Raw genomic sequence first — 17500 nt, forward strand, 5'->3', positions numbered from 1 at the left:
TTCTAAACATTGCATCCTTCCCTCACAGGACTTGTTGCAACTGCAGTATGAGGGGGTAGCCGTCATGAAGATGTTTGATAAGGCCAAGGTGAACGTCAACCTGCTCATCTTCCTCCTCAACAAGAAATTTTATGGGAAGTGAGAGATCGTGCGTGTGTGCGTGTGTATGTATGTTTATGTGTGTGCAATTATGTTTGTTTAAATGGTTAAGCAGGTGTCAGTCAGTGTGTTTGTTTCTTTATTTGTGTGTGTGTGCGTGTGCGTGTGCGTGAAACGGAAAACTGTTTGTGCGTCCCTAAGAGTGCCACTGGTGGAGTGTATGTGTGTGTATGATGAGGAGAAATGCCAAAGAGGTCACATATCAGTTATACCAAAGGAGCAGAGATGTAATGTGTGCCTTCCCTTCAAAACAATGTTTTTAAAGGCATACATGTAGAAATGTTTAATGTCATATGATATTTAAATAATTATTGCATATTAAATTATGAATTTTAAATTGTACAGTGCTAGAAGTATAATGAGGTAGCCAATAAATGCTATCAATTGTCCACTGGGATAAATGTTTAAAATGCAATATCTCACTAAAATTAAGTGTGTTCCGAGACAAAATTATATTAGTATTCATCAATGTGATTTGTCATTGTGTCAATGTCACCACTGTTTGTTTTATGGTTGTTTAGTCTTTTCCACTTTGTTTTTAATGTTCAATTTTGTTCCATGTCAGCAGAACATTGTTCCTTTCACTCATTAAATACAGAAAGAATAAAGACAGAAAAAAGTGAAGAAATGCAATGAACTGCGTAACGCACTACTGCCTCTTGCTATGAAACATGAGAGAAGTCACAGGTGTCCAACATTTTCTGTTGTATCAGTCTGGGGTGCATTTCTCAAAACCAAAGTTGTTTACTACATTAGCTACTTTGCCGTTTTCAATGCATTTTCCCATTGGCAACGCCCGACGTTGCTAACAGGCTAACAACTTTTCTTTTGAGAAATGCACCCCAGGGCCTTTTCCCATAAACCGTGCCTTTCCGAACTGTTCAGAGAAACTGAATTTATTTTAAATATTTTTGTGTGACGTGTTATCTTTAGAAATGATGCTTTTAAAAATAACATTGTCCGTGTCTTGTAAATTAAGGTAATTTCAATATCTTCTTCAAATGAAACAAAATGGAAAATAAATACATTTTACTTTGCATTATGGTCTCTCTTTGTCTCGGCCGCTAAATGATTAAATGGAGATGTGGGAGAACAAGGCATTCAACAGTTGAGACTCAACTGTTGAGTGCTTTGAGTAGCTGCCAGATGTGGAATGCCAGATTAGGCCTCTGTCCAAAAAAAGTTGTTTTCCTTTCTCAGTGAAATGTAAGTGGGCGTTTACTCTCGCGCATTACAACGACGATGCTACAATTCCTCCCATCGCTGTCTGACCACATAGAGTGTTGAGGTCGCTCTGTGTGTCTTTTCCGCTTTTGGACGGCGGTCTTCGCGGAGGATAATAGTGCTAGTAAATCATCTTTCGGTTAATTACAGTAGGTCTAATTGAAGAAGAGAATTAAAACACAAAGGACGACCATTCTTTCTCGTTTGACATTGCCGTTGTTTCGCGGAGTGCGCACTTAGCGGACCTGTTGAGCGTCATGGGTCAAGCCATGCTCATTCTGCCGCTCATTCTGCTGGTTCTGTCTGCTACAGAGACCTCCACAGCCACACTGAAAAGCGCTAACGGTGAGTGAACATTTTTCATAAGGAATAAAAAAGCACATAGTTTAATAGGCATATGTTTCAGAGTAAATTAAGAAAGGCACCGGTTTTACCAGCGAGAGTAATATCTCTGCGTGTCTTTGTGAAACAAGCAAGAGATTACCCGTCAACTAAAAAAAAAAGTTCCCTGTGTACGGCTACTTTTAAAAGCAGGCCTATCTGCTCCCCAACACACACATAGAATAACACTAGTTGCCCTCAATTACGCCCTATGTAAAGTAATTGTACTCTAACAGATCACCATAATTGTTTAGACAGTAGGCCTATATTGTGGTTTGCTTTGCTGTCTACAATTAGACAAAAATGTTAAATTGAGTAGAGCCTGTAAAATTTCTCTCAAAGATGCTGAAAAGAAGCCTCCCTAAAAGGTGCAAATTGCAATATAAATACTGTAAAACAGAAGTAGGCCTATGGGAGTTATGAGGACTGGACGCCCAGGAAAAAATGTGTGCACCAATGACGTGTTTCAAGGGGAAACACAATTCTAGACTCATTTTGTAATAAGTTGGATACATGTATTTTTCATATGTGGTATTGAAATTTAATATTTAATTCCATAGGAAAATAGCAGTTCCACACGTCATTTAACTTTTTCACCCATGCCATGAACTCTGTTCATTTATTTTGACTTTGAGGAATTTCACAAGATCAATGAACCATTTAAATTTAAAGCATAAATTCAGCCAATTTCAACATGCAGTTGTAATGCTCACACTACCATGGACTTGTCAGTACCTGAGAATGTTTTTTTTCTTCAGGCTTTTCCAAGATCGTGGTCATTGTAATGGGGGCAGGTGTTTGTTTACATTGCAAAAAAACATTTATTCCCAATAACATTCAAAAGGTTATGCAACATCAGCAGACAACTAGCAAACAGTGATAACCTTTTGAGAAAATATTTGGAGTAGGCCTATGTTAAGGATTTTTAAAATGTAAAAAAAAGTCTGCCCCGATTAGAATAGCTCAGATCTCGGGTAGGGGCAGGGCTGAGCCGAAAAATAAATGCAGCATCACCGGGTACTGACAAGTCAAGGGTAGAGTGAGCAATACAACAGCATATTGAAATTGGCAGAACTGGTCATTTTAAAGTTTTTTTGGTTGTTAATCAGCATGTGAAGCGGGCTACATGAGAACTAAGATGAATGTTGTTGACCTATTCTGTAAACTCTACTGATGTAATGTAATCCTTCACTCTTGTCTTCTCCACAGATACAGGTCTCCAGGTCAGGACGTTCTCCGGCTATTTCATGACCGTCACAGATGAGCCCATCGACTACTTGGACGTACAGGAAGGCAGCGGCTCGGGCTTCGACTCCAAACCCAAGAAGCCACCCGGCCCCCACGAGGAGAAGAGGAAGTTCTACCTGAGCGAAGAAGCCAAGAAGTACCTCAACGGCCCCATGGTGACCGTCTTCATCCCCACCATCTACCTCATGGTCTTCATCATCAGCGTCCCCTTGAACCTCCTGGCCGTCGCCATGTTCGTGCGGCGAATCAAACCCAAGAAGCCGGCGGTGATCTACATGCTGAACCTCGCCGCCGCTGACCTGCTGTTTGTCCTGCTCCTCCCCTTCCGCATCTCTTACCATTACCACGGCAACGACTGGATTTACGGCTCCGGCCTGTGCCGCGTGGTCACCGCCGCCTTCTACTGCAACATGTACTGCTCGGTGCTGCTCATGATGTGCATCGCCATCGACCGCTTCATGGCCGTGGTGTACCCCATGGACTCGCTGGTGTGGCGCAGCCCCCGGACGGCCAGCGTGGTGTGCGGCGCCATGTGGGTGCTGTCGGTGGGCGGGGTGGTGCCCCTGCTGGCCTCGGAGCAGACCATGCACCTGTCCGACATGGGCATCACCACCTGCCACGACGTGCTGGACATCCACAAGCTGCGCACCTACTACCTCTACTTCTTCCCCGTCTTCTCCGCCGTCTTCTTCTTCGTGCCCTTCATCTTCACCACCGTCTGCTACGTGCGCATCGTCCAGGCGCTGTGCGCCGTCAGCAGCGTGCAGCCCAACCGCTCCAAGAAGAAGACGCGCGCCATCTACATGGCCGTGCTGGTGCTGGTGGTCTTCGTGGCCTGCTTCACGCCCACCAACGTCATCCTGCTGGCGCACTACGTCCGCTTCACGCACCGCCACTCGGAGGGCTCGTACGCCGCCTACCTGCTCTCCGCCTGCCTGGGCAGCCTCAGCTGCTGCCTGGACCCGCTCATCTACTACTTCGGCTCGTCCCAGTGCCGGAAGCAGGTGGCGGCGCTGTTCGGGCGGGCCGGCGACAAGGGGCTGGGTGACGGCTCGCAGACCAGCAGCAGCAGCACACGTACCAGCAGGATGGCGGCCATCGAGCAAAGTATGAGCAGCCAGTACAGGAAGCTGATGGGATGATGGGATGAGCCAGACTACGTGACAGCAGAGCAGATGATTATTGGACTCATGGGAGATCAACTTCTGACTGTCTTCTTAAGACTTGAACTGAGGTGGACAAACCAGTTTATGAGAGTCAAACTCCTGCCATACAGTATGTCCCCTCTGGCTGTGCTCCTAACATACTCTCTATGTCCTTAACAACTGTCTCTTTAGAAGAGACAATAAAGACTCATCCTGTCCTATCCCACTTTTTCTTACTTGGTAATCACCAACCCAGATGACTCCCTTCATCAGCTATAGTAGTGTGAATGTGGTTATTGGGATCAGCTGGTGCGATGAGTCAGCTGGAGTAAATATGTGGCAGGATGTGTGCTGTCTGAGTGTATGATGTCCGTTTTTGCTTGGACTCAGGTCAGTAGACCATACCGATACCAGAGCTGAAAGCTATTCTGGCTTGGGGGATAAAATTCTCCATGCGGCACCAGGCCATCGAAAGAGCTGAATGTTTTACATCTCTGCCTGCCCAACCTACTGTAGGTCAACTTCTGATTGGACGTCAGCAGGTGTTTGAGTTGGTTTGTTGAGTAATGTGTGTTTGAACACTGAATCACAGGCAGAGATGTAAATCGTGCAATGCTTTAGGGGCCTACTTTACGAAATTAAGGTGTTATTGGTGAGCTGTAAGACCCAATTTTACACCCAATCCTTTAAAAAAAAAAAAAAAGTCTTTAAATCTAGCTCTTCACACTGGCTGGCACAGTGTTTTTCACTTGATTTAGATTCTTGGCACATTCCCCTGTTGGCTTTAAAAGTGTCATCAAGCAGCGGTTATGCTGTCATCAGCCGAGACACAGTTGATTAATACTCTTAGATGTTTTTTTATCAGAGAGGTATGAAGACCTCCTACCTTTAAATCATGAGAGCACTTGTCCCCCTGAAGTTAACCATGAAACATGCTCTCTTAAAAATAAGTTTACATTAGCTGCTTGGCTTATCATATTTGTATTAATGTATTTGCAGACCTGTTTCCATATAGTTTGTTATATTTTTGGTTTGATATTTGGTAACACCTTCTATAAACTCCCTCTTCAACTGGATGTGAATGCTTGTGTTAGTCAAAGAGCTTTATGATGCATCATAGCCCTTTATGAATGTGTGTACATTATGAATTGTGTATAACACCTTATATAAAGAGGATTTTCATAGAAAGTGTCACCAGATACTTTAGGCTGCTTGTTTTGGGTTTAAGCATAACAGTATTCTTGTTGGGAAAGGTATTTGTCCCTTGGAACAGCACATACAGTACCATGTCTGAACTGCAGTAAAGGGTTGAGATGCCGTGTCAACACAACACAAAGCTGACCATACATTTAACTTTTGAGATAAGTCCTATTTCATGAATGCTATGTATTATATTATATAGCGAAGTATTTCATAATCATTCACAGTATATGTCAAGTCTTAAAGCTGCAGGGATGTTATTTCTGTGTTAATGATGGGTTGAAAAAGCTCGATATTTGTTTTCCTAACGAGCTAACAAGACAGGCTGGCCTGCCCACAGCTCATTACCATGCAGTCCTAGACATCTTCAGCTATTTGCATGATGCAAAACACTGTATAATAAATATTGTTTCGCTGATGCATCATGCATTTTCACCCTTGTACACAGTTCATGTTATTTTGAAGTTCTAACACAGTGAGTGCATACAGTGTTTCCTCAATAAAGTATTTACATTACCGGTAATTGCCTGCTCAGTGTTGCTGATGATGACTGAAATAGTGGCTGGCAATAAAGTGGCTGGCATCCATTAGCTGGCCTTGCTGCAAGGCAAGAATTGCCAACTAAAAAAGGAGATCCTTATCTTTATAACACACACACACACACACACACACACATACACACACACGCAACATGTACAGTAACTGTATGCATAGAGATGATCAAAAGTTTGAATCGTAGGCCCACTGCTAATACTGTACATCAGGGGTATTCAATTAAATGTCAATGAGGGCCAGTTTTTCAAATTCCTCCCAGTAAAGGGGCCGAACTATACGTATGTATTATGGTTGGCTATTCTGTCAATGAAAAAAATATGGGAGACTTCATTGAAGTGGAGGGTCTGGGGGTCCTCCCCCAGAAAGTTTTGCATTTCTTAGATGTAATTTCCTGCATTTTAATGTCCTGTGTCCCGTTTCAGCACGACAACGGAACCCATACTTTTATCTCTAAATTCCAAAAAAAACAGATTCTGTATTTCAAGGGGCTTGTGGGGGGCCAGAACCTTGCTGTCCAAGGGCCGCATCTGGCCCCAGGGCCGCCATTTGAATAGCCCTGCTGTACATACTTGTCTCATAACCAGCAGACTAACTGGGGATAATAAACAAAACACTAAACTATGATAAAAACAGAGGTAAATATGTTAATGTATGTTTAAACTTGGAATGTCTATAGTGAAACTCACCTTGTACACCAGATAGAAATGAACACAAATAGATTTTAATATTATAGACACAATTCAATGGCCATTATGTTGGCATCCAAAAACCTCTCAAAAGTATGTACAGAGTCCCTCAGATGCATATTAATGCCAAAATATTGTACATGTCACAAACATGTCTCAAAAGTACTGTGAATGAAGAAGCACAGTTTGTTGTACACAGTGAAATGGATATAAATACATGGACGCAGTCAGAGAAGTGTTGTGGATGTGGTAGAAAACGACAACAAAAGCAAACAACAAAAGGTTCAAATGAATTGTGACAAGGTGTGTAATAAATGCAAAAAAAATAATTCCTGCAAATGAAAACTTTCAACAATTTCATGGTGGCAATAATTGCTTCATGTTGCTCACTTGCTCAACTATCCGACCCATCTGAGTGTGTGAGTAACCATGCACAGTGGATTTTGCGGTTACTTCAACCCTTGGGCAGAAGTAACAACACTGAGATGATTAAATTTAACTCTTTAACTGTTGAATTGACACAGCAAAATGTACGATTTACCTTCTATTCCATATAAATAAGGCTAATATGCGTTGTGAAGAACAGCCCACATAAAACTGCAAATGAAAAACATTTGCTGAGCGATAGTAAGAAAACAAGATGATTGTCATACTTCTTTGTTGGCAACAAAGGACACTGACAAATAATGAACACAGCACAACCGATATAACATCACTGGAATGCTCGACTGACAGTGCTCAACTAACGAACACAGGATGAGAACATGGTGCAGAGAATTCCACTGAACATCTGAGAATTCTAAAATGCCACATTTTTTGTAATAGGTCTGAAAGGTAGACCCACATAGTCAACATGTATTAAATGTTTTTGTCTTTTTTTCCCGTTTGGTCTAATTTAATGGAAATGCTTCATGGTCTGATGTTCAAAACACACGCACACGCACACGCACACACACGTAAGCCGGTCTCCAGGGATGTCCATGTGTGGTCCTCTTAGAAACGCATCATTTACACTTCAGAAGTCCCTCTTGATGAAGGCCAGGGGATGATTTGTCCTGCATATGAATGTATACACACAGTGATGCAGTGATGATGAAGTATTTCTTTAGTCCTTTCCCTCTTCTTTTCATTCTCCCCCTTTTTTCAGTTCAGTTCAATTTGGATTACCATGTTCCCCCCTGTATGAGTTCACCTTTTCACCAAAGGATAAAAAAAAAAGGTGCGGTCACTCTAGGAATCCCAACTTGGAAAAGATGACCTCCGTGACTGGAAACCAGGTGTCATGACATCATCTTCATGGACAGCCAAGCTCCTCTTCAATCTTCACACGCTCATTGTCATGTTCGGTGAATACTGCCCACACAGATTAATTGTACAGAAATTAAATCATATATTTACAATGTACTGTATGTGTCACCTCTATAGTAGTTCTACTCAATCACCTAGATTTTCAGTAAAGCATTTTTGGAGGTCACAAAAATGCTATACTGCTTGGTCTGAAAGCACCCTGACAATCAATGCCAATAGAACGTTGAATATCGAGATACAGTAGGCCTATTGCATTAACTGCAAGTCATACTGTAAGCTACAAAAATGTGCTTGATACAGTCAAGGATATGCTATTCTATTCTTGCCTGTTCACGTAAAGTAACAGGTGATTTCAAATGTGTAGAGAGTGCACCAGCTAGGAAAGACCACTTTTGGGAAGGTTTGGATGAAACGTGTCCTATAGGCTCTTCACTTCCACAGCAAATCACTTGTTTTTGGCAAATTTCTAGAAAAACGGCCATAGATTCAGACATACGGTAGTATGTATACCTTGCTCTGTAAGGAATTCAGGAAAATAGACATAGACACGCACGCACACGCACATACAACCAACATCTAGAAAAATACCAAAGTGAACATGGCCTGATTTGTTTCTACATTTCTGTGTGTACATACTGTGTATACAGTATGTACATAGACATAAACACACATACACCTACGAAAAATATCTAATGCCTCTTTTCCACTGTCGGTTTTCTGATAGGCCTACAGCTCTACAAAGCGTGACTCGGCCGTCACTTTTGCTTTTCGAAAAGGCACGACACAACTCAATCGTAAAGCAAAAAGTGGCGGCTGAGTCGTGCTGTGCCGTTGTAGGCCTACTAGAGAGTCGGCAGTGGAAAAGAGGCAAATGTGAACAGGGACTTGCCTTTTTCTGCATTACTTATTGATGTATTTTATGAAATATTTTAAAGTGCATAATAGCAGGGTCAAGATGTACAGTGCTGAGCAGACATAGACATAGAGCTAGACATACGTACGCCCTCGTTCTGGAAGGGATTCAGGAAGTTGCCGCCCATCTCGCCGTCATCTCGGGGGGTGCCTGGCTGATTAGTCATGCTCAGGTTCCCCGGGGAGTTCTGTGGCGGAGAGAAAACACATACACACACACACACACAAACACAATCAAAACAAGCCATTTTTTAAAAAGCAAACATGAGTTTGATGACGTAATGTCTGTTTTGCCTTCAAAGAAATGAGTGGATGACTGAGCCACACACACACACACACACACACACACACACAAAAAAAATAAAAATTAATGTCTGTTTTGCCTTGAAAAGTGGGTGAGTGGGTGGCACATACGCACACGCAAAACCACACAAAGTCTTGAAACAAAAAAATTATGTTCAAAAAGCAAACAAGACAAAAATGAGAGGAAGACTGAATGAGGGTGTTTTTTGTTTACCTTGGGCAGACTATCGATGTCCCCTGATCCTGTGTGCAGAGAAAGCACATGCGTAAATTTACACACAGTGATGCAAAGACGAATCGTGTTATCTGTAGCAGGTATTTGCACGATCCCTATCTAGGCCTTTGCACGTTTACGGTAAAAGCAATACTTCAAAACAGAGTGTCAGTGCCAAACCCCTTTTTGCCAACATTTTTGGGAAGCGTGTGTTCCCACATCATGGGGTATGCCCTGGACATTCTTTCTCTGACCTGCAGGCCCTCTCCTCTTCTCTTTCTCTCTTCCCTCTCCGCTCCTTTCCTCCTCTCTTCCCTCTCCTCTTCTCTTCCTCTCTTCCCTCTCCGCTCCTTTCCTCCTCTCTTCCCTCTCCTCTCCCCTCCTCTCTTCCATTTGGAATTATAGCTCGTGAACTTGTATCCACCATGTGGTTTCAAGTGTGTGTGTGTGTGTGTGTGTGTGTGTGTGTGTGTGTGTGTGTGTGTGTGTGTGTGTGTGTGTGTGTGTGTGTGTGTGTGTGTGTGTGTGCATGCCTGTGTATGTGTATGTGTATGTGTATGTGTATGTGTATGTGTATGTGTACTGTGACGTCCCGAGAGGCTGCATCCTTGAGGGGCGCTATGTTCCACGGAAATGGCTCCAGCTTTGAGCAGCTCTGGCTCCATCTGGTGGTGGAATTGTGAGCTGCAGCTCCAACACAGCACAGCCCCACACCTGAGGCTGATAAGGGCCTAATGAGCTAGGTGGCTTTTGTGAGCTAGAAACTCTCAGTGGAGTGTGGAGCTTGGGGAGACCAGAAATTGTCTAAGCTATGAGATAGGCGTCTCTCATTGGCTCCCATTATAGCCCCGTTGGCGAACGCAGCCAAGTAAAAGATGAATGGGAGTCTATTGGGCTAAATGGCTCAGCAGGGATTTGTGACGGTTCTGTTCTCTGGTTTGTAAAGATGTGTGCACATTCTGTACCTTATCATGAACGTTGTATTAGAAGTGAAGTTAAAGGTTCCTGACATGGCTTTGTTCTCCCAAAGACGTGTTAGTTTTGTCCTGCAACACGCTAGCATTCGGCTAATACCTGCTGGCTGAGGAATCTTTGCGACTATTCACGACCAGAGCTGACGAGAGACGTACTCTGACTGATCCTAGCAGAGACATCTACGGTCACACACCTCAAAACCCCCACCGCCGTCCAACATGTTAATTGAAGGTGCCCAAATTCTTAAGGATGAGCGCAGTCATTTCCTTTACCCATGTACACATGCCGCTTTTCCACCACCTTAAATGCAATAAATAACAGGTGTCCGAAACAATCCTAACATAACTTTAAACACATCGACATCTGAAGTCAGACTTAAAACTACAAAACAAATGGCGTAGTGCCGTAAAGTCGATTGTCACGTGTTATGTCATTGCTATAGTTGAAATAAGGGTCATTTTCACGAATGTAACACTTGACAAGATGCAAACGTGTCGGCAAATGCTTTCACTTACTCATATCTATCGAACGCGACTCCATTGTTTCCAGGGAAAAAATCACACGGGCAGATAGTTCTATGAGAAGGGTACAGCCCCATTGGCACCCATTCATTATTTACTTGGCTGTGATAACATAGCTGCAGTGCCACTCCTGGCCACACCAGCTAGTTGTGGTTCTTGTACAAGATTCCATTTTCTTTGGGGAGACACATGCACTCTGCCTCTTGCACTCTGGCCCGAGTGGGCTCTGCCGTGTGGAGCTCACTGGATACTTACCTGTGGATTCCGTCTAGTGACTTTGGCCTATGGAAATGTTCAATGGATTATTGACTGTGGATTACGTTTCCTGCTACTGGATTGCATATGGATGTTTGACTGGACTGAAAGTAAGAAGATTATGTTTGTGATTTGAGAAGATGTTGGACTGAAAGAAAAGCCTGCTCCTAAGTTTGTTATTGAAGAGCCAGAGACATTGTTTGAGTTTGATATTGCAAGATGAATCCTCTTTTGAACATTTAAGTTGAACTTCAGATACCTTTTCTGTTTAAACTCCTGGCATAACATTAAAATCCTTCCTTTATTTTAAACTTGTGTCCTTGCACTGATTTGAAATGTCCCGCTTAGAGATGGTCAGCCTCTCATGACGTCACATATGGTGGAGGACGCGGGCATTTCAATCAGCAATAGTGCATGTATGAAGAGGACACTGAAAATTTAATTACTCAGTTTTCCCAGTTGGCCATAGTCCCTCCACATAACAAAATGGAGGAAATTTTGAAGGCCCTTATTGCAGGCCAGCAGGCCCAAATACATGCGAGCGCAGCGTTATTGGAGGAACAAAGGAAAGCTAACCAACTGAAGGCAGAGGAGCTGCAGTTGCAAAAGAAGATGGCTGCTAAGAGCGCCGACCCAATCAAAGCGAGTAATTTTATTTCCAAGATGGGGGCCACCGATGATGTTGAGGCCTACTTGCATGCCTTCGAAGCAACAGCCACTAGGGAAGGATGGCCGAAAGCCCAATGGGTTGGACTGCTAGCCCCATTTTTAACGGGGGAAGCATTGAATTCCGTGCGAGACCTACCCCCTGACAAAATTACGGACTATGATGCTCTGAAGTTGGAGATATTCAGCAGGCATGGGCTTACCAAGTTTGGCATGGCCCAGCGCTTCCATGGCTGGACCTTCCAAGTGGACCAAGCTCCCCGTGCACAGATGCACGAACTTTCCAGAATTGCAAGAAAATGGCTGGAACCGGAGAAAAACACAGCTGCTGCAGTGGTGGAGACCATTGTGGTAGATCACTTCCTCCGAGCCCTGCCATATGAGGCTAAGCGTTTCATTAGCCAACAGGCCTTAACCACAGCTGCAGTTACCATTGAAGCTGTGGAGAAATACCAGGCCACAACAGAAATGCTCCGTGCGACCAAGAGAGATCCCAGGACAACAACCCCGCAGCCGACAGTGGGGGTGCGTCCAAAAACCACGAAGGTTACCAGTCCATCTGCAGCAGCACCTAGCTATGCTCCATTGGGGGCCAGAAGACAGTCGGGTCTGGTTAGAATGTCTTGGGATAGTGAAACCAGAGAATGCTACCGCTGTGGGGAGATAGGACACATGTCGTGGCAGTGCCAAAAAATCCTAGACGAGCCCATGCCCACTGCTGGCTCCTCCAGCTCCCCCTCCACTCAGCTATTCGCATCTCTCGTTGGGGTCGCAGATGGGCCCCCAGATCGACCCCCCACCTGCCCTGTAACTGTCAATTGCCATGACGTAGAGGCGTTGTTGGACTGCGGAAGTCGGGTAACCTTGGTGCATAAGGACCTAGTGGATCCCTCGTGTCTCTCCACTGACAAAGTCCTACCGATCTCATGCGTCCATGGAGACACCAAGGATTACCCCACCACTGAACTCAAGGTGACAACCACCAGGGGGATAATACACACTAGGGCAGGGGTGGTTGAGTCTCTCCCTGTTCCTGTTCTGATTGGGCGAGACTGCCCCTCCTTCGACCTGCTGTTTAGGGAGATACAGCAGAGGCCAGCTAGAGTACCCCGCAGTCGGAGAGGTAAGACTCATCCTACAAACACACCAATGCAACCCTCACAACCACTCATCCCTGCTTTTGCACTCGCAGGAATGACAGGCCCCCAGGCCGACACAGACAGTGGCCCGGACACGGAAGAAGAGAATGCAGCTCCGGAAAGTTCTCCAAACTCCGAGGAAGACGCCCCGGCCATTGAGGAGCTCCCCAATCTCACAGGCCAGTATGGTACTGCTCAATTGCAAGAGCCCACATTTGCAAATGCCCTAAGAAATGTGCAGGTGCTAGAGGGTGTAGTGTTAGGGGATAGAGCAAGTCCCACATATCCCCATTTTGCAGTTATACGTGGTCTATTGTATCAGGTCGTGAAAGAGAATGACCGAGTGTATGAACAACTCCTTGTGCCACAGCCCCACCGAAAAACTGTGCTCAATCTTGCACACACGCATCCACTAGGGGCCCACCTGGGTGTAGAGAAGACCACAGAAAGGATCTTGCAGCGTTTTTTCTGGCCTGGAGTGCACAAGCAGATAGAGAATTATTGCCGTAGTTGCCCAGAATGCCAGAAGAGGGCACCCAAGCCCTCTTACCGTAACCCGCTCATCCCCTTGCCGATCATTGAAACCCCCTTTGAGAGAATCGGGCTAGATATAGTTGGCCCTTTGCCAAAAAGCTCCAGGGGCCATCAGTACATTCTAGTAATCCTTGACTATGCTACCCGGTACCCTGAGGCCATTCCCCTACGGAAAGCCACCTCCAGGCAGATTGCCAAGGAGCTGTTCCTCCTTTCCACCAGTCTGGGTATCCCAAAGGAAATATTGACTGACCAAGGTACCCCATTCATGTCCAAGGTAATGAAGGAACTGTGTGCCCTTTTGAGGATCAAGCAGCTGAGAACCTCTGTCTACCATCCCCAGACAGACGGGTTGGTTGAACGTTTTAACAAGACTCTGAAGTCAATGCTGAGGAAAGCAATTGAAGAGGACGGGCGGAACTGGGACCAGCTGCTGCCATACCTGCTGTTCGCCGTGAGAGAGGTACCCCAATCTTCTACTGGCTTCTCGCCTTTTGAACTTTTGTTGTCTTACAGACCCAGAGGACTACTGGACATTGCGAAGGAGGCTTGGGAAGAGCAACCCTGCAGGCAGAGGACCCTCATCGAACATGTCGGCGCCATGAAGGACAGAATGAGGGCCATTTACCCGATAGTTCGGGAACACATGGAAACTGCTCAACGGCAACAGCAGGCCTCCTACAATCGACCTACCCAACCAAGAGAGTTCAAGCCAGGGGACAGAGTGCTCGTCCTAGTCCCGACTGTCGAGTGTAAGTTCCTGGCAAGCTGGCAAGGACCGTATGAGGTCATCGAGCGAGTAGGAGAGGTAAATTATAAGGTGAGACAGCCTGATAAAAGAAAAACAGAGCAAATTTATCACGTTAACCTCTTGAAACAATGGCACGCCAGGGAGGCGTTATTCTGTTGTCTGCCCCAAACAGAGTCCAAAGCACCCGCCAGAGAAGAGGTTCAAGTGGGACCAGGTCTGTCCCCACATCAGCGGCAGACAACACTGGAGCTAGTGGACCGCAACAGAGATGTCTTCTCCTCACTCCCGGGACACACAGAGGTGGTCCAACACGAGATCCGGACCGTGCCTGGCCGCACAGTGACTCAGCGTCCATACCGGGTGCCGGAAGCACGCAGGGTGGCCATCGAGCAGGAGGTGGAAAAGATGCTAGATCTGGGAGTCATTGAAAACTCCAAAAGTGCTTGGGCAAGCCCCATCGTCCTGGTCCCCAAACCAGACGGGTCAGTACGATTCTGCAACGATTATCGCAAGTTGAATGAGGTTTCAGAATTTGATTCATACCCCATGCCCCGTGTTGATGACCTGGTAGACTCACTAGGACATGCTCGCTTCCTCACCACTCTGGACCTCACAAAAGGTTACTGGCAGGTGCCCCTGTCCCCTGCATCAAAGGAGAAGACCGCGTTTGCCACACCAGAAGGGCTCTACCAATGCACACGGCTCCCGTTTGGTCTGCACGGGGCACCGGCCACGTTCCAGCGCTTGATGGACCGGGTCCTTGCTCCCCACAAAAGGTATGCGGCTGCATTTTTAGATGACGTTGTGATTCAAAGCCCAGATTGGGAAAGTCATTTACCCCGTGTACAAGCTGTGCTTGATTCCCTTAGAGATGCAGGTCTCACGGCAAATCCAAAAAAGTGCAGGCTGGCCTTCAGCGAAACGAATTACCTGGGATACACTGTTGGCCGAGGACTGGTCAAGCCACAGCAAGCGAAGCTGCAGGCCATACGGGATTGGCCACGGCCCCTCACAAAGAAGCAGGTGAGGTCTTTTCTGGGACTAGCCGGCTATTACCGCCGTTTCATTGCAAATTTTGCCTCCATTGCTGCACCTCTGACAGATCTAACAACCAAGCGACACTCCAGAATGGTGAAATGGAACCCCGCTGCAGAGACCGCCTTCATCAACCTGAAGCGGGCCCTCTGTTCCAGTCCAGTTCTGGTGGCACCAGATTTCCAGAGGGAGTTCGTTGTTCAGACAGATGCTTCGGAGGTGGGTCTGGGAGCTGTACTCGCCCAAGTACACGAAGGTGAGGAACATCCTGTCCTATATCTGAGCAGAAAATTGCTTCCAAGAGAGAAGAACTATTCCACGGTTGAGAAGGAGTGTCTCGCCATCACCTGGGCCCTGGAGTCCCTTCGGTATTACCTCCTGGGCCGGCGCTTCACGGTGGTCTCGGACCACGCCCCTCTGCAGTGGATGGCCAGGAACAAGGAGACAAACAGCAGGGTTACCAGATGGTTTTTAAGCTTGCAAGCATTTAATTTCTCTGTTGTTCACAGGGCTGGCAGAAGCCATGGCAACGCGGATGCCCTGTCCCGGAGAGATGCCCTCTTCGTGACCTCCAGCCCGACGGGGACGTCGAGTCCGAGGGGGAGGATCTGTGACGTCCCGAGAGGCTGCATCCTTGAGGGGCGCTATGTTCCACGGAAATGGCTCCAGCTTTGAGCAGCTCTGGCTCCATCTGGTGGTGGAATTGTGAGCTGCAGCTCCAACACAGCACAGCCCCACACCTGAGGCTGATAAGGGCCTAATGAGCTAGGTGGCTTTTGTGAGCTAGAAACTCTCAGTGGAGTGTGGAGCTTGGGGAGACACATGCACTCTGCCTCTTGCACTCTGGCCCGAGTGGGCTCTGCCGTGTGGAGCTCACTGGATACTTACCTGTGGATTCCGTCTAGTGACTTTGGCCTATGGAAATGTTCAATGGATTATTGACTGTGGATTACGTTTCCTGCTACTGGACTGCATATGGATGTTTGACTGGACTGAAAGTAAGAAGATTATGTTTGTGCTTTGAGAAGATGTTGGACTGAAAGAAAAGCCTGTTCCTAAGTTTGTTATTGAAGAGCCAGAGACATTGTTTGAGTTTGATATTGCAAGATGGATCCTCTTTTGAACATTTAAGTTGAACTTCAGATACCTTTTCTGTTTAAACTCCTGGCATAACATTAAAATCCTTCCTTTATTTTAAACTTGTGTCCTTGCACTGATTTGAAATGTCCCGCTTAGAGATGGTCAGCCTCTCATGACGTCACAGTACGTATGTGTATGAGCTTGTGTGTTGATGTCACATGAGGCTCTGTGTTTCTATGTCCTCGTAATCAATTATTATCAATTCCTATATGGAATGCATGTTCAGTATAGTAGTTGCCCATCATACATTACCCACCCAGTGATCCGTTGATGTGGTGGGGCTCCATCCCCGTGATGCTGCCCATGGGCCCCTCAGCTCCGGCACCCAGAGGAAACTACAGGAAGAAGCACAGTCTAATTTAAATATGGGAGCAGTATGTAATGTAGGTGGTAAGATTATGAGGGGGGGCTGGCCCAAATGGTAGACTCAAGTTTGCAAAAAAAGAGGACACAACCTGCACACTGAAGAAGGCACATGCACCTGTGCAATAGTAAAACTTAAAGGGACACTGTGCAGGAAATGGTCAAAAAAGGTATTGCAACTATGCTGCTCATTGAAACTGGGTTGGCTATCGCCAAATTTGTTTACTAAGTTTACTAAGTAATAAACAAATAATTTCTGGTATGGTCCAAGTAGAGTCATTTTTGCAGCTAAAAATGGCTATTTTTGGAAATTCAAAATGGCGGACCATGGAGAAGATCCCCCTTTTCATGTATGAAAAGTGCCATTTTCCCAGTCATAATAAATACTTGAAATTTGATGGTGGTGGTTAAGTATTCATGACAAAGGTAACATTAGTGAATGGGCTGCATGAATTCTGGAAATAAACAACTAAAAATCTCACACAGTGTCCCTTTAACAGATGACCTCTATTGCGAACCCTATAAGGAGCTGCCTCTTTGACTGGGGGAGTTGTAAAGTTTGGGGTGTCAATCTAAAGTTCAGAAAGTAGGTAGAAATTAGTCTATCGAAGCAACTACTGTGCGTTATGTGGCATTGCATTGGTCAGCCTGTGGGAAGCGGGCTTGCTTTTTGGAATGTACGTCTGTAGGCCTTGCTAATGGTCCTAAACCTCAAAATGACAGCTCTTCTGCACTAACACAACAAGGTCCATCCCTCGATTCTCTGACAGCATGGCCAAATGGTAC

The 17500-nt window shown here is 45.7% G+C and overlaps 3 protein-coding genes across 4 annotated transcripts in view; 2 read left to right on the forward strand and 1 right to left on the reverse strand.

Annotated features, from left to right (window-relative positions):
• Positions 1-1198, forward strand: part of iqgap2 (IQ motif containing GTPase activating protein 2) — a 99911-nt gene extending 98713 nt beyond the window's left edge. Inside the window, exon 38 of the mRNA XM_063195250.1 lies at positions 29-1198. Within this exon, the coding sequence (XP_063051320.1) occupies positions 29-142 (114 nt within the window). The 3' untranslated portion in view covers positions 143-1198. The remainder of the gene's footprint in view (positions 1-28) is intronic.
• Positions 1199-1447: 249 nt separating this feature from the next.
• Positions 1448-5792, forward strand: f2r (coagulation factor II (thrombin) receptor). The gene is made up of 2 exons (XM_063195252.1): positions 1448-1728; positions 2974-5792. The coding sequence occupies exons 1-2, from the start codon at positions 1641-1643 to the stop codon at positions 4152-4154; spliced, it is 1269 nt and encodes a 422-aa protein (XP_063051322.1). The 5' UTR covers positions 1448-1640; the 3' UTR covers positions 4155-5792.
• A 652-nt stretch (positions 5793-6444) lies between these two features.
• ssbp2a (single stranded DNA binding protein 2a) overlaps positions 6445-17500 on the reverse strand; it is an 82705-nt gene continuing 71649 nt past the window's right edge. The window contains exons 14-17 of one of the 2 annotated variants that reach the window (XM_063194442.1): positions 16608-16686; positions 9336-9364; positions 8904-9006; positions 6445-7951 (exon numbers count right to left, since the gene is read on the reverse strand). In XM_063194442.1, the coding sequence (XP_063050512.1) occupies positions 7893-7951; positions 8904-9006; positions 9336-9364; positions 16608-16686 (270 nt within the window). In that variant the 3' untranslated portion in view covers positions 6445-7892. The remainder of the gene's footprint in view (positions 7952-8903; positions 9007-9335; positions 9365-16607; positions 16687-17500) is intronic. The other variant, XM_063194443.1, reaches the window with a different exon arrangement.

This window comes from Engraulis encrasicolus, chromosome 3, assembly GCF_034702125.1.
Source record: "Engraulis encrasicolus isolate BLACKSEA-1 chromosome 3, IST_EnEncr_1.0, whole genome shotgun sequence".
Lineage (NCBI taxonomy): Eukaryota > Metazoa > Chordata > Actinopteri > Clupeiformes > Engraulidae > Engraulis > Engraulis encrasicolus.